Source organism: Microtus oregoni, unplaced genomic scaffold (assembly GCF_018167655.1).
Source record: "Microtus oregoni isolate MIOR12 unplaced genomic scaffold, Mior012 000056F_ref0000123, whole genome shotgun sequence".
NCBI lineage: Eukaryota > Metazoa > Chordata > Mammalia > Rodentia > Cricetidae > Microtus > Microtus oregoni.
The window spans coordinates 10,739,747-10,757,115 of NW_024543832.1; the positions used below are offsets into that span (position 1 = coordinate 10,739,747).

The 17,369-nt window shown below is 49.7% G+C and overlaps 1 protein-coding gene across 2 annotated transcripts in view; it reads right to left on the minus strand.

Annotated features, from left to right (window-relative positions):
* Positions 1 to 7,135: 7,135 nt before the first annotated feature.
* Kcnk5 (potassium two pore domain channel subfamily K member 5) overlaps positions 7,136 to 17,369 on the minus strand; it is a 41,809-nt gene continuing 31,575 nt past the window's right edge. The window contains exons 1-6 of one of the 2 annotated variants that reach the window (XM_041638974.1): positions 15,116 to 15,571; positions 14,948 to 14,990; positions 13,896 to 14,007; positions 12,220 to 12,386; positions 11,895 to 12,063; positions 7,136 to 9,618 (exon numbers count right to left, since the gene is read on the minus strand). In XM_041638974.1, coding sequence (XP_041494908.1) covers positions 8,753 to 9,618; positions 11,895 to 12,063; positions 12,220 to 12,386; positions 13,896 to 14,007; positions 14,948 to 14,990; positions 15,116 to 15,165 — 1,407 coding nt within the window. In that variant the 5' untranslated portion in view covers positions 15,166 to 15,571 and the 3' untranslated portion in view covers positions 7,136 to 8,752. Of the gene's footprint in view, positions 9,619 to 11,894; positions 12,064 to 12,219; positions 12,387 to 13,895; positions 14,008 to 14,947; positions 14,991 to 15,115; positions 15,572 to 17,369 lie in introns of those variants that run through there. The other variant, XM_041638973.1, reaches the window with a different exon arrangement.

The window sequence follows — 17,369 nt, forward strand, 5'->3', positions numbered from 1 at the left end:
GGGACCTAGTGAACATGACTAGACTTTGGGGCACCATCCTTGGAAGGAATTCATGCCTGTTTTGTGAGCATGGACTAGTTACTCCAAAGGCAAGCTATTAAAATCAAATTCAAAATCTGGGGATGTAGCTCAGTAGATAAGAGTCCTTGCCTAACATACATAAAGCCCTGGGGTTCAATCCAGGCACCCTATAAACTGTGGTAGCACATGGGAGAAAGGTAAAGGTAGGAGAATCAGTAGTTCAAGGTCACCCTTGTCTACAAAGGGAGTTCAAGGCCAGCCTTGGCTAGAGACCTGTTTCAAAAAATAAAATAAAAATCAAGTTCTGTTTTCTCGGCTTGCTCTCATTTTCTCTTAGTCCCCCTCTCTCCTTCCTTCTCTCTCCCTCTTGCCATGTGATGCTATCCACGTTGAAGCCCTCACTAGAAGCCCATATCATTACTATGCTCTGAGATTCCCAGCACTGAGGCGAACAAACCTCTTTTCCTTATAAAGTACTCTATCTCAGCTGAGCGGTGATGGCGCATGCCTTTAATCCCAGGACTCGGGAAGCAGAGGCAGACAGATCTCTGTGAGTTTGAGGTCAGCCTGGTTTACAGAGCTAGTTCCAGGACAGCCAGGGTTGTTACACAGAGAAACCCAGTCTCTAAAGAATACTCTATCTGAGACATTTTGTTATAGCAACACGAAACAAACCACAACAACCATCACGTATTTGCTCATAATTCTTCAGTTTACAGCATAGCTGGCTAGGTTCCTTGTGACATCACCCAGGGCTGGGACGTTCAAGACGTCTCAGCTTGGCCAATCTCACCACATGGTTGGAGGTAGGTTTCTTCATAGCTTGGGTCTCAGGTCCCAGGGTGCTTGAATTTCTTAAATTGTGATCACTCCTCCCACACCCCTCCGCTACACCCAGCACAGAAGTGTCAGGCTTGCCTAACATACGTCCAAAAGTGACAGAAATCCCCTCTCTATTTTATAGATCAAAACAGCCCAGGTGGACTGGAGATGTAACTCAGTTCTAAAGAATTTCTCTTCCCAGAACTGCAAGACAAACAAGCAAATAAAAGCTAGCCACGTTTAAGGAGGCTCCTCTTGTTGGAGGAAGTAGCCAGTTCTCATTGCTATCAAGTTAGCAAGGGAAAGATATTTATTTGTCTGGGGCATCTGGCCAATAAGCCTGCTCCATCCTTACAGTGGAGGAAGGTAGGCAACTGAAGGGGGAACTCGTGGGTGAAAGAAGCCCTCCTGTCCAGAGAAATCAGCCTGAGGGGAATTCCTGCTGGGACTTCACAGAGGTGTCCCAGCAGGATGGAGCTCAGGAAACCCAGTGTGCACCCAGACTGGGATGGCTCAGCAGTTTAGAGCCCTTGGGGAGGATCTGAGTTCTTTCTAGCACCATGTTGAGCAATTGGCTATTGCCTGGAACTCCAGCTCCAGGGGTTCCAACATTCTCCTCTGGCCTTCTTGGCCATCCACACAGGTGTGCTTTACACATATACACAGAAGGGCAGGGGCACATAAGTCAAACTTTAAAATATTTTTTGTTTTTTTGTTTGTTTTGTTTTGCTTTTTGAGACAGGGTTTTTATATATAGCCTTTGTTGTCCTGGAACTCACTCTGTAGACCAGGCTGGTCTAGAACTCAAAAGATTCACCTGCCTCTGCCTCCCAAGTGCTGGGATTAAAGGCGTGTACCACCTCCACCTGGCTCAAAATATTTTTTTTAGTGTATCTCTATTGCCCCTTCTCCTTTCTCCATTATCATCCCACCTCCATTTCTGCTACTTCTGACCATCCCCCAGATCTTGCCTGAGGCCTTGCTCTCCTGGACCCCAAACCAAGACACCAGATTTCCTTGTTTGCAAAAATACCCTTCAGTCGGACTGTAAAATACTGCACCTGTCTGCTTCAACTTGTTGAGCAATCCACATAGGGATGGGTGTGAGAGGGCTTTATAAACCAGGAGGCCAGGCACAGTTGTGCATAGCCAAGGAAGGCAGGGGCATTCCGGAGACACACCAGAAGTGGGGTGGGTGGTGGAGGAACGGAGCTTTGTTCCCATCATCTGGAAACACTGAAAAGTAAAGATGGGGAGATGCACAAAAGAGGTTTGGAGCAAACAGTGCTCTCAGATGGGGAGAAATCAGGTATGCTGTGCCCTGGTCCTTCCTGCCTTCTAGACTCAGGTGACTTGGCATAAGATGAGGTGACTCATCAGGCCACCTCATTCTGCCACAAGGTCCCTCAAGTTCATCCACCTGGCTTTGTTGAGACTCGCCCTCATGGAACAAGCTTTGTCCCTGCTTTGGCCTCTGCCCCAGGAACAGAGGGACTTGTGGGACATTCACCCTGAATTTTCCAAACACCAGAAAGCAGAGCCCCTCTCCACACGGCCAGGCCCTGGTGGGAATGTGGACATGAGCAATCCAGTCCTGGCTACCCCCAGCGAGTGGCTCTCTGCCAGGGGAGAGGGCACAAGAGTAGGAGACAGGAAACTTGAACAGGTCACAGCAGTTTGAACAGAGTTGGTTTCCTGAGGGGACATTACCACACAGGGAAAGAAACCCAGTCCACACTCAGGGAGGGGTAACTAGAGGCTATGGAAAGTTGACAGCAGATAGCTCCATGAAGCGCAGGCTGGTGGAGAAGTGAGTCGGTGAATAAGATGACACCCTGGAGAGTCAGACTAGCTAGCACCTAGGGCCTGGGTCAGTTGGACCTGGCTTTCAAAATCGGGAATCTGGGGCCAGCAAGACAGTTCAACAGGCACTTGCTGTCAAGCCCTGAATTCAATCCCCCAGAACACACATGAGAGATTTGTGTCCTGTAAATTGTCCTCTGACTTCCACAAGTATTTCCCCAAATAAATGCTTTGTTTGTTTTGTCAGTTCTTCAAGACAGGGTTTCTCTGTAGCTTTGGAGCCTGTCCCAGAACTCGCTCTGTAGACCAGGCTGGCCTTGAACTCGGAGAGATCCACATTCCTCTGCCTCCCCAGTACTGGGATTAAATCAGGAACTTGTTATTCAAGCATAGAGAGCAGATGGGCAGGGCTGAGACTAAACATGGGGGTCCCCCAAACCATGGGGGTTCCCCAAAGAGAAGTTGTCTTTCCAGAGACCTCTCCTTGGGCAATCTGCCCAACCTGCCCACTGTCTCCCCAAGCAATCACCTTTGCCAGGCGTTTTCCAGGATGAGGTGACACCCAAGTAGGTTGTTCTCTCCTCTCTGCACCCTGGCATAGTGACTCTTCTGGGGTCTCACAGGAAGGCAGAAAGGCAGTTGAGACAGAACTCTCCACTTCTGGCCTCCTTGGAAGTCAGAGCCTCAGTCACCTCCATCAGAAGCTAAGGTGTTTTCCTTATCAGATCAGGGACTGCCAGAGGGTGGTGTGAGGAACAGGAACACAAGCCTGGGCAGGTGTTTTCTGCCACCTCACAGCTGTTTGAACTTAGGGAAGATTACTTTCTTCGGCTTCTTCATTTGTAAAATGAAGTTAATAATACGTTAGGCTTAAAAGGTGTAGATAAAAGAGATCTTGAAGCTTTCCATCACGGTGGATGGTGGAAAACACGTGTCTGTGCGGTGCTCAGCCACAAACGAGACATCTGTAGCATGTTCCCAAGGCTCAGGGAACATTGTGGAAGAGGGGCAGAAAGATTTTAAGAGCCAGAGGTCAGGGAGAACTGGAACAAACAGTGTCCTTTGGACATGACAGGGCCATTACATGCATAAACTCAACAAGATGGCAGCCTGCACAAGACCCACACAAGATCAACCCAGTCAATATTCCAGCATGGATGGGGTGGGGGCTCGCCAGCCTCCATCACTGAGGAGCTATTGACATCTGATGACTACAAGGGGAGTGGCCCTTGGTAGGTCCACCGTGCTCCAGTGGGTGGTCTCCCACCCAGATGCACAAATTGGAGTCGGCGGGTTATTTTTTTAAATGAGGTTATACGGGGCTGTGGTGGTGTGCACACTTTTAATCCCAGCACTCAGGAGGTAGAGAAAGGTGGATCTCTGTGAGTTCAAGGCCAGCCTGGGCTACAAAGAGAGTTCCAGGACAGCCAGGGCTACACAGAGAAACCCTGTCTCAAAAAAGGGGGGACAAAAATGAGGATATGAAGTAGGGAGGGGAGTGAGAAATGAATCTGGGACGAGTTCAGGGAAGGAATAGGGTAATATTCCTAAAGCAAATAATAGAGAAAATAAAATCAAAACATGCTGAATGCATGCATGAGATAGTCAAAGGATTGATGAAATGCTGTGGTTTGTTTTTGTTTTTAGTTCCAGGAGCTGTAAAGAAGGCTCGGCAGTTATGAGAATGCACTGCTTTTGTAGAGAACCTGAGTCCAGTTTCCAGCACCCACATCAGGCAGCTCAAAGCCACAAGGGATGTGATGCCCTCTTCTGGCCTGCACAAATACTTGTAATCATATGCACATATTCACACAAGATACGTATATCTAAAATTAGACACACATAATTTAAAATTAGAAAATAAATCTTAGAGAGGAAGACAAAAAGACTAGGAACTACCAAAACAAATGAGTATCAATACCCATCACACACTCAGAAAAATGACCAGCAATATTCTCACTCCCTGCATGCAGGGGCATTTGTCCATCCCACCTAGCAGCGCTAAAAGTGCCTGTACCTCACCCAATACAGAGCAGTTGACCAGTTAACAGTGACTGCAGAGCAGGGAGGGCAGCCATACTGATGGAGAGAAGGGAACTATCTTATGCCAGGCAGAAAAGCTTCTGGAGGCAGCAGGGAAGCAGCCTGTTGGAATAGGAGAGACACCAAGGACTTCCACTGAGTCTGTGGGTCTCACTCATCTGAGACACTGGCCTAGGAGCTTCAGTGGGGGCTGGCCCTCCCAGCCTCAGCCCTTACAGTATGCCCTTTCTGTCCATGACCACTCAGGAAGCTAGGGAGTGTAGGGCTCTCCTGTAGCTGCGGTTCAGCCCCTCCTACTTGTTCAGAAAGCCCCAGATTAAGTTTGACCACAGGAAGAACACAGCCTGACCCTCTAAAGTGTATGTTCTGCAGTGTCTGTTTCAGCTCTGGCCCCGAAAGTCACTCCCTGAGTCCCAGTTCAACTTCTCAGGGCACAGGAACTGCTGCTGTTGGGGCAGAAGGGTTATGTTAGGTTTTAAATGGCAGCTATCCAAGGATTATGTGAAGCAAACTCAAGCAAAATAATTTCCAATGCAGCTGTACAAGTTTCTTAAAGAAACCTCATGGTGACTGTGAAGATGACTCGGGGTTAAAGTGTTGCAGTTGGCTGCATCTGTGGACCATGCTTTCGTAAAGATGTTCCTTCCCGGATGCCCCTGCTTTGGCCTCCTGAGCACTGGGATTACAGGTATGAGCAACCATACCAGGCAGTTTTTGTTTCTTCAAGACAAGGTTTTTCTGTGAAGACTTGGCTGTCCTGGAACTCACTCTGAAGACCAGGCTGGCCTTGGAACTTAAGAAATTCGCCTGCCTCTGAGTGCTGGGATTAAAGTCCTATGTGACCACCACCCAAACCTGGTGAATTTTTTAAGATTTGTGTGTGTTTATGAAAGTGAGCATGTATGTACAGATTGGTCAGGACTTCTCCAGAGTAGTTCTCTTCTTCCATGTAAAACCACACCGGTTCCGTTCTGTGCTCTACTCACTTGGCGCTACGGGAACTAGGCTGAAAAGTTAAAATCATGCACACACACACAGACAGAGACAGACAGATGGGGCCATGGGAACATCCTAGACACAAGAATGCCCACCTTAAGGTGCTCAGGAGCAGCTTATGTAGGGCTCTGGCCACACCCCAGCTCTCGGGATCTTTGAGCTGCAGACTCATCAGAATCCACTCCCCTGCCATCAGGGTCTTGTGCTCTGAGCTGCAGACTGCTCAGAGCAGAGGAAAACAAGTTGTTTACAAGAAATTCAGGGTCTGGGGGTCCACAGTCCCCAACACTTCCACCCTAGTGTTTGAGGCAGGGTCTCACTATTTCTGCCACTGTGCTGTGCATAGGAGCTTCCATCAGATTCTCCCGTCTCCAGCTCCCATCCCAGTAGGATGCTAGGGTTAGAATTAGACTCCAGCCTTTAAAAGTTGGCTTTTTAAACTGTACTCTGGGGATCAAACTGCAGTCAGGGCCACCTGGCAAATGTTTCTACCTGTGAGTAATCTCTCAAACAAACAAACAAATAAAAAAAAAACAGTGCCCTGGCTATATGCACACTCCTTGAGTTGGAAAAGTCCTGATTCACCTCCTGGTGGTGGGAGGTCCTTTCAGTGATGTCAGACCTACCACAAACCTATGAGCCATCTTCTCATCCCATCACAATGGCTGTGGACAGGCCAGGAACTGTGCTGCCTGGGTTCAAAGCCAACCTCCCCATTTTTACTAATGTTTACACAACTGTGCCTCAAACACCTGTCTGCTTCCTGCTCCATTCACTTTTAGGACTGAACCACTGCAAGGTGAAGGTTTGTCCTTTGTGCTTTGTTGGGTGTTAAATCTGGAAAGGTTATCTGGAAGCTAGTGAGGGGCAGACTTGGCTACCACCATCCTTACCAGTCCTGATGAGCCTTGTCAACTTGACACTATCTGAAAGGAGAGCTTCCACTGAGGAATTGCCTAGATCAGATTGGCCTGTGGGCACAGCTGTGGAGGACTGTTTTGATTATAATTCATGAAGGAGAGCTCAACCCACTGTAGGTAGAGCCATCCCTCGGTGGTTCTGGACTGTATAAGAAACCCAGCTAAGTGTGAGGTATAAGTGAAGCCAACAAATGATGTTCTTCCATGGCTCCTGCCTCCAAGTTTTTAGCCCAGCTTCTGTTGATGATGGACTATGGCCTGGAAGTGTGTAAACCAAACTTTTTCTCAGATTGCTTTGGGGCAGGATATTTGTGACGGCAGCAGATAGAACAGATTATCTCCTCGGCCGTGCTCCTGATGCTCTAGCCTGAGTTCTTGATGGCCGCACCCTTTGCTCTACAACAATCCTTCTGACCTACTGACAGACATCAGATTGTCCTAGGTCTGACATCAGACTGTCAGAGTCTTCCGGCCCATCCCACCCACCCCACCCTGCTCCCAGCCCCATACACCACACAGTAAGTGGGCTTGTTCATGTGTTTTATTGTAAAAATGTTAAAATAAATTACATCTGCCTTCACCACCAGGACATGTATACAGTGTGGTTAGTGTGGCTCCAGGACATTCATCTTAGGACACTGTTCACAGGAGCCAGGCTGTCCCTCCCACCCTGAAGCCAATGTGGCCTCTACAACCGCTTAGAGAATGGTGGAGGTATGAACACACACCTCTCACTGACATCATGTATGGGGCTCTGGCCCTATATGCCCCTCGGTAGAATATACATGGTAAGGGAAGGGGCTGAGGCAGGTTATTATCTCCTGCCCCCAGCACCCAGTGACCTGCAGTGGTGTTGTCCACCCCCCCCCCCAGCTCTGCATAAGGCCTTGACTGGCATTACCACAAATGAACAAGCTGAGTTGGAAGGACAACAGAGTGCCCTCTACAGACATCCATCCCACTTTGCAGGGACCCTGTTCTTTATTGGCTCTGAAGTCAATGACAGATTCTGGGTATAAAAAGAACAATTCATTAAGAAATATTAATAACAAAAACCATTTAGGCCAGAGCAGGCTAGCTGGAGGTTGAGCATCAAGGACTTATACAGCAGCTAGTTTCCAGACCTCACCAGGAATATCTGGTCCAGTAAAATTCACATTTTCTTTTTTCCCCAGCCCAAATGCACGCACACACACCCACTGGCACCCCACACACACTACCACCACACAGTGGTTTAAGAAGGGAGCTCAATTCACAGTTCTGTAAGCCAAGATGTGGCCTCACCCCATAGGACCCACTAAAAGAGGGGTGAGGGGGAGAGGCAGTGAGGGAATCCTCAGGGAATGAGATGGTGGGTTGGGAGTGTGGGTGCCCAGACTGGGGCTGGGACTTGTACTTCCATCAGGAAGGGGCTGAGGGACCTGGACTTCACATCTAAGCTCCCTGACCATGCCCGGAGTACTAATTTCCATAGTCACCCATCTTTCTCCTGCACCCCCAGGGTACAGCATTGCTGTTGCTTACAAAGGGAATCTGAGACGGGACAAGGCTCTGGGACAGATAGTGGACCCCCCCCCCCCCCAACACACACACACACACACACAGCCCCTGCCCTGAGGTTTGCAGTAAAGGGCTTGCTGGGCAGAGCAGTGAGTGGATGAACAGATGGGTCCTGCTACTACCAAACCCCATCATACCTGTGCCTCCCCAGAAGACTCAACATGACAACTCTGGGTCTTACAAGCTCCTCCTTCCAAATGCCTAGCTCAGTGCCTAGCACGCAGGAGGTGCTCGTTAATACTGGTGAACTCAGAGAACCGTGTGACAGTCAACCAAACAACGGGGGAAGACTTAACCAACAGACATAGGACCTCCAGGGTGAGTGCTATAGCCTACATGCCTCGAGTCAGCAGATATACCTACCTACAAGGCAGGCCCAGGACAGCAGCCTCCCCATGGGGGCTGTAGAATGGAGGCCTGTCCTGGGCCGACACCACATCCCATGGAAGCAAGCAACCAGCTGGAAAAGCAGGGCCCTGGCTCCCCATCTCATTTCCAGGGCCCTCTCCCCAGGGATCTGGCCATCACAGGACAACCCAGGTGAGGGGAAGAAGCCACTGGAGAGCAGGCGGGGAGCCTGGCCTGCCTCACGTGCCTCTAGGGCTATCTGTCTTATTGTACTCGTTCATCAGCTGCTCATAAGGCACAGAGAGCTCTGACTCGGTGCTGGTGAAGGTGGACTCATCTGATGAAGGGAATTCACCCGTGCTCAAGGGTGCCTCAGGCACAGCCTCTTGCTGAGGCTGCTCCTTTGAGGCCAAATTGTCCTCCATGGAAGACTTGGAGGTTTCCTCATCTGAGAAGCCTGTTTCCTCATTTTCAAAGGTAATGTTGGCATTTTGGAAGATGAGCGGATGATAGTCCAGGGCTTCCCATGGCTCAGCCTCCTCAGTGATACGGTCCAGTTGGTTAATAAATACTTCAGAGCCTGGGTAGCCATCTTTGGGAGCCTGCGCTTCAGCCTCCACACCAACTGGCCTCGACACATGCCCTTTGCTTCTGAGAGTCTGAGATACCTCTTCTAAGCTGGGCACTCGGTTTTTGGAATAGACCACCAAAGGTACCAGGGATGCAGGGATGTCAGATAGTCCATCCCCTTGAGGTCCCAGCCCATGTCCAGATCCTGGAACCCTCTCCCCACTTGTTTTCATTGCCTTCTTCCCAATCTGTTTGATGAGGTCATTGTAGGTCTCCTCTTTTTTGGAGAGGAAGCTAAAGATGTTGACGTCTTTGGAGGCTGTACTTCCAGCCATCTGCAGGGCCTTCCGGGAGTGTGGGGAGCTCTCAAAAGATTCCTTTCGCCTCCGCCGCCTCTTCTTAATGGCTTTGTGCACTTCCACAAACATGCTGACCTTCCAGTTGACAAAGAGGGACAGCCAGGCCAATCCCAGGTAGATCCAAAGTTCCACAAAGTAGCGGTACAGGGCATGGTAGTTGGCACTGGGATTCACACCTGTGAAGACAGGAAGCCCAGAGTCAGCAGAAGCCTACCAAAATGGCTGACGCCGTGCTGTCCTAGTAAACCACACAAAGCACAGTGTCAAAGACAAGACCTGGGGAGACAGCCCAGAAGGACCCGAGCTCCAACATCAGAATCCACGTATGCACAAGAGCGCTGGTTGTCCTCTTAGAGGACCCATGTTCAATTCCCAGCACCAACAGAGCTGCTTACAACCATTTGTAACTCTAGTTCCAGGGGCTCTGACACTCTCTTCTGGCCTCTTCAGGTGTCAGGCACACAGACATACATACAGGCAAAATCCCCCTGTATTTTTTTTTAATTATTCATTCATTTAGTTTTTGCTTTTTTTTTTAAAGAATCCACGTGAAAGGCCAGGTGTAAAGGAGCACAGCTGTGACACCAGGCAGGGCCCTGAGGCTGACTGGCCAATCACCGAGTCTAACAGATGAACTCCAGGCTAATGAGATTCTGTCTCAAAAGACCCAAGATCGGAGGGCTTCTGAGCAAATGGCACACTTGAGTGTGCACACAGGCATACGTGCACAACAGAGGCCTAGACTACGTCATCTATCTCCTTCCTGAAGGACTGTGGTTCCAGTACAGCCCAACTCTAAACCCCAGTTTCTCTAATTGCAAAAAGTCGGAACTGAGGCTACTTTTGAGTTGAGGGGAGTTAAAGGGGCTCTTGGGGCGACTGTTAACTAACCAGCTCACGCATATGCATTTTTCTGCTCCTCCCAGCCAGGGAGCACATCTCAACTCAGTTAAAAACAGAATGGAAACTCAACATTGGGGGTGCTGGCAGCCTTAGATGGTGAGGGACTAACTGATTTACTGTGAATGATGCTGATGGTTGGGTCAAGATGACCCAGGAAGCACTGACCTGGCAAGAACCACTCCAAACCATCTTTACCCTCCTCCAAGGTGGAGTCAGCCTCCCTATCTCTGCTCTGTCAGGGTAGCTCTTTGATTGATTGGCCTGGACAGCTCCACCATTCTGCACACTCCTCTGCAACACCTTCACCTCACGGCTCCAGAGGTTCACCTTTCTTCTAGAATTAGTCAGGATTCCCTTCAATGGTCAGGGGACGTGGCTCATTGGGTAAAAGTGCTTCCCTGAGGACCCGAGTTTGCACCCCAGGACACTTGGTAGAAGGAGAGAACCAACTCCTGAAACTGTCCCCTGACCACCACATGCGCCACAGTCTTTGTGACTTTCTATTAGCAGCTAGCTTGACCTGCATCCTGCCTTCTAAAGAGGGAAGTAACTGAACTGAAGGGCCTAGAAGAGGCAACCTCAACCTCCAGCCCTTATTAGGGTCTTTCCTGGAGCAGGAGCTAGAGCCCCTGACTGAGGAGGCACCCTGATCTGAAGGCAATCTTGCACAGGGCTTCTGATTACAAGTGGAGTCGGATAATGGCAGCAATTCAGCCCCAACCTCACATGGCTGATTTCTACTCTCAGCGCCCAGGAACCAAAGCAGATTCAAGTGTGTAACTTTTCTTACGGACCACTAAAGAAAGGAGGATGGGTCTAGTGTCTCACTGGAGCTCAGAAGCATGGCTAAAGGTACCACAGGCTCATCCTCAGCAGGCTCTGGGGCCCTGAACTAAACAATGATAGGGTTGTGCCTGTAACTTTGTGTTCAGACAGCAGGCGGGTCCCAGGAAGCTGGGGTCAGAAGTGTTCACTGTAGCAAGCGTCTTGTTCCCTCCACCCACTCAGCTGCCCCCTCGCAGCATTCCACACAAAATGGGGCACAGGCATGACCTCCACTTGCCCTCTGGGTAAAGCAGCTGGCGCCATGACCTCTGGGAGCAGAGGTGGAGGTCAAGAGGGAGGGGCACAGACTGACATAATTAGGAATCAGGAGGCTGTGCAGGACATAGGCACAAGGAACTGAGCATGGGTGGCTGGGACAGGCGCAAACCCTCCCACAAAGGGGACAAAGAACCTCTTCACTGCCTGTGGGGATTAAGCAGAGGAGGAGGGCAAGGCTGAGGGGGCAGGGCAGTGGGGAGAAGGCCTCCCTTGTCTGGGAGCCACCCTGGTTCAGCTGGTGGTGTGTGTGTGTGGTTGCATACATGCAGAAGGCAAGAATCCAGCTGTGGCTTGTGTGTGTGTGTGCGTGCACACACGTGCCTGTGCTGGCGGGGGGGGGGGGGCAGGGCAGGAGAGAGATAAGGATACTTATAAGGTACCGTTGTCAGACTGAAACTGGAGATGGGGATGTGGCAGAGGTCGGGGGAAGGAGGCAGGGACTCACCAGCCACAAAATCCCCAAAGCCAATGGTGGAGATGGTGATGAAGGAATAGTAGAGGCCCTCGATATAGTTCCATTCTTCTGTCACCATGAACACAAAGGGCGGGATCACCAGGTGGACCAGGACGCCCCACACGATGAAGATGGCTGTGCATGTGATCTGAGCCTTCCGCTGGTGGAGTGATGGGAAAGCATGTCAGCCATGGGAAAGACTCTAGGATCCCGGCTGGGACACAGAGCCCAAGGTGCTCCAGCAGACCCAACAGGACGGCCGTCTTCTGTACCAACACCTTCCTCCCCTTAACTGTATCTAGGGTTTGAGACATACCAGGCTCACTCCTCTCCTCGTAAGAAACTGGCCCAGCCTCTTGGCACGTCCCCCGAAGAACTTGCCCAGGGCACTGATCCATGTCAAGCACAGCGGCACCCCAAAGAGACCATAGAAGACACAGAAGAGGCGCCCAGCTGGGGTCTTGGGAGCCACATTGCCATAACCTGAGGGAAGATAGAGTCAAGTAAGGGACACATCACAGCCATGATTATGGAACCACAGCTGGGTTCTTGCCTCCTGCGTGCATGTACCTACACACACACACACCACCACCACCACCACAGCTGGGTTCTTGCCTCCTGCGTGCATGCACCTACACACACACACCACCACCACCACCACCACCACAGCTGGGTTCTTGTCTCCTGCGTGCATGCACTCCCAGGCCCCACACCAGCTTCAGAAGGATACACACTTTAAGATAACCTGATCCTGTTCTAGTAACATAGATATTTATGCACTATTTCCCTTGATCAAGCTCTGACCCTGGTCATTTTTACAACTATTTCTACACTAAGGGCTTTGTGTCCTCTATTATCCTGGGAGCTCCCTGTGGACAGGCACTAGGCCCACCATCATTAGGTACTCCACTGGCTCTTTTGGTACTGTTATGCAAATGAGACAGAGATGGCCTGCCTTCAATGATTAGACACCAAGAAGCAGTGTGGAGAACAGACTCCAAAGAGGGCCACTCCTAATCCCTCTGCCTTTATGCAAATGCTCATGTCAAGGAGCAGAGTCTATGAATCTGAGTATCAGTGACTTGGTTGGCCAGAGAGGAAGAAATGATATGGCAGCTGAGGCTGGAAAAGCCCACTGCTACTTCCTGCCTTTAGGCACTTCAGAGATTCTTCCTTTAGAGTCTAGCTGCAGAGCCACATGCAGAGGCCCTAAGTGTCCAGCCTCAGCCAACAGTCAAACAATGGGTCGGAGAAGACAGCATGAACTCCAGGCCGGTGGGGCAGTCACTATTTGATTGCCATATACTGGAGAGCCCACACAATAACTGTCAGCTGAAACTAGCCAACCCCCCAAAGGTGGAAGACTGTAACTGCTTTAAGCCACTGACTTCTAGAGTGGCCAGCCACATAGTCAGATAATATTGGAGCTTTGGGCGGTGAGCAGTCTAGCTAACCTGTGTGGCTCTGGCCACCGGACCATGCCAATATTGCTACCTAAAGAGACCCAGCAGAATTCAGAATCCAAGTAAGGGCTGGGTGGGTGTGGTGGCCTGCCTATAACATCCCAGCACACAGGTGGCAAAGACATGGGATCCCTGGAGCAAAGTGACTAGCTAGATTAGCCAAATGGTGAACTTTTGGTTTGGTAGAGACCATGCCTTAATACATAGAGAGCAATCAAAGAAGATGCCAATGTCAACCTTGGACTCCCACACATACAAACACACATGCACTCACATGCATGCACACACTACGCATACATACATATGCAGAAATAATACAAATACCAAGTTCAAATCAGGACCTATGGAAGTAGTTGTACAGGTATAACCAATTACCCAGGACTTCCTAAGTCCTTCCTAATCAGGACAGGGTAAAACTGTGTGTGTACTTGATAGCCAACATGGCTTCAGTCACCTAAGCTGGATTCCTCCGAGGTTCTGAGGAGTGAGGATGTGGACATGGGTATACTGAAGGTCTAAGGGGACTCACCAATGGTGGTGATGACCGTGGCTGCAAAAATCATCGCATTAGGCCAGTTCCAGTTGTTGAAAGTCTGGTTACCTGTAATGGCCACACCCTGATCTGCAGCATCAGACACCACCTAAAAATAAACAAAAAAACACGGGGAAGGTCAGGGCTGAAATGATTTCTGGGTGCTAGAGAGGCAGCTCAGTGAGAGTCCTCCTTGCCTGGCATGCATACATACTCTGAGCTCCATTCCCAGCACAGCATAAACCTGGCACCGTGGCACACTCTTATAAAAGCTGATACTGAAGAGGGAGCAGGAGGAGCCGGCAGTGGTGGCGCACGCCTTTAATCCCAGCACTCGGGACAGAGGCAGGCAGATCTCTGAGTTCAAGGCCAGCCTGGTCTACAGAGCGAGTTCCAGGACAGCCAGGACTACACAGAGAAACCCTGTCTCAAAAAAACAAAAAAGAAGGGAATGAACTATCAGGATCAAGACCATCCTTTGAAGTCAGCCTAGGCTATCTGAGACCCAGCAACAACACACCTCAGAGTATCGTCACTTAACCAATATCAAAGTTCCTAGCAGTGCCGTTGCTGTACAGCTGAAACACTTTATAGAGAGGACAAGGAAGGTTGAATGATCTACCCAGGTCCACGTAGCTAGGGAGAGATGTGAACTAGGCACTTGGCTCCAAAATTTGACAGAAACGTGTTTCCAAATCACCCACAAAGCTAAGAAAGCTTTTACCACAGGCTGCCAGGAAGAGGGCTTTTCGAAAGAGTTCCCTGGTGGTGCTGGTCCCAGGACTGAACTCCAAGAGCTCCGTATGCAATGCAATTGCCTTGGAAGTCTCCTATACCTAAGTCCTCTATGGCCTGGGAAGGAACTCCAACCGTTTTCCCTGTGGGACAGCCACTGAGTTCAGCTCTTGGCCAACGATGTGTGTCCTTGTCCTTGGGGATATGCAAACCAGCTAACCATCCTTCCCCCTACACACACACACACACACACACACACACACACACACACACACACGGGGGGGGGGGGGGGGCGGGGATGATGCTCACGTGACCTTCCCCGAAGATCCTTTCTTCTCTCTGCCCTGGGATAAGCAACTGTTGGGGCAGAGACAGATAAACTGGTGCTGAGTACCCTTCAAGGTGATCAAAACTGTGTTACCAGTCCCACAGAGTCCCAGTAGGCAGGGGGCCCCAGGACAGGCATTCTCAAAGCACCTCACCTGCTCCACAAACCTCTATCCGCCTTACTCCAAACTTCCGCTCTGCCCATCACTCAGTTCTCATCCAACCCATGGAGCTGTACCAGCTGCCAGAGCTGGCACCCGAGAGTCCTTTATGGGGAATGGGGGGTTTCAAGTTCTGTCATTCAAGGTCAGCCCCAGGGTTGACCCATCAGACTAGAGACCAGAAACTCAGTCAAATTTCCTATAAAATCCAAGCCAAGGACAGCAGGGAACAGCGAGAGCTGGAAACAAAGGCAAAGTGGAGAAGCCATCATTTCTAAGCCGCCCGAAGCATGACTGAGGTTTGGAGGGAAGGAGGGAACGCATGGATGGCTTCGAAGGAATGCACGGTTTGCAGAAGCAGCAGAGGCCGTGTAAATGGATCTGCGTACTCAGTGAAGAATTTTCCATGATGACATGCCTGCCCGACACCCCATCAGACCACAGGCCGCTTGCTGTTCTACCTCCCACTGTCATTCCCAAGCCTAGGAGACATGGCAAACAGGGGCTCTCACAGTGACATTACCCAGGGCACTTGGAGGTGTAAGCAGTCTATATATAAGGGCATCTTAGATGCTAACAGACCTGTAGGACCATCCAACAGGTTCTTTCTTCAATTCTGGGGGATTGAGCCCAGGGGCTCACACCTGCTGGAAGATAGCTCTGGTAACAAGCCATACCTCAGCATCCAATTTTTAACTTTAAAAATCTATCTGAACAAGAGAATGAGGAAATTCTAGAGCCCCACGTGTTGACATTAAACAGATGAGGAAAAAAGGCAGAGCCATTTCAGCCCCCACCTGTTACCTCAGATAGAAATCTTAAGCCAGACAGCCCGAAATAAAACAAAGTGTGCAGGAATGGGGGTGTGACTTGACTGTAGAGTGCTCACCTTGCCCAGGTGGCACACTTGCCATCCCAGCACTTGGAAGGTGGAAGCAGCATTAGGAGCTTAAAGCCAGCCTACGGTAGAGACTCTGTCTCAAAAACAAATAAGCAAGGAGCTAGAGAGAGGGCTCAGAAGTTAACAGCACGTCTACTCACGGAGGATCCAAGTTTGGTTCCCAGTCCTCACATCAGGCTGCTCACATCTGCCTGTAACACCAGATTCAGGGAGATCCAGTGTTTTTGGCCTCCAGGGGCACCTTCATGCATTTGCACATACCCAAATGCACACACATACATAGAATTAAAATTTATAAAAATTAGGTTTAGATAAATAAATAATAGCACTCAGGAAATAAAGGGAGGTGGGTTTCTGAGTTTGAGGCCAGCCTGATCTATATCACAAGTTCCAGACTAGTTAGAGTTATATAATAATACCCTATCTCGAACAAACAAACAAACAAAAACCCAAACAAGCAAATCAATCAATAGAATGCCTTTGATTTGGATCTAAAATGACATTGGGTTACCACCTCTGATCATTCCCATTGAAAGATGTCAGAAAGCAAGCTGTCTGTGTGTTTACAAAAAGAAAAAAGGGTAAATTCTAGATATTTTGTTTTTGAAACCATCTCTCTATGAAGCCCAGGCTGATCTCAAACTCAGTTTTCCTACTTCAGTCTCCTGAATGCTGGGCTTCCAAGTGTGTACCACCAACTCTGACTCCTGAAACCTTCTGGGAGATCTGAACATTTGGAAGAAGTTGAGTACACTTCCTTCACTGAAGGGTGCAGAGCCTCGATGTCATGTGTAAGGCTCCAGAGCCAGCAAGGCGATTGATCTGCAATCACCTTCAACAGTGCAAACTGGAGAGAGGAAGAGTGTCTCAGCCCATTCACAGGCAGCTCAACATCCCTAAACAGGACTCTCATCACCAGCCAACAGAGGACCCCAGGGTCATGCCAAGGCCTGGCCTCTACAATGGTTCCTTTCATTTACTCAATGGCACAGCCAAGTCATCAACAACTTACCACTCCCTTGGGCGGAAGATGCAAAATTAAGAACCAGTGCAGAAAGGGAAGATGACCACAATACCACAGTCAGAATTAATACAAAATGAGTTTATTTTCAGTCTTCACACTTTGAATCAGAAAAGGCCAGTGGAGAAGTGGAGAGGACTGGAGTGATGGTTCTGTGTTTGCCAGGTGGGGGGTGGGGGCTGTTGTTCCAGTCTAGCTGAAACAGTAAGTTCCAGGTCCATTAATTGACCCTGTCTCAAACAATGAGGCAGAGACAGAGAAAGACACTCAGTGCAGAACTCTGGCTTCTACACGTACATTCATATACCACCACCACACATACATAT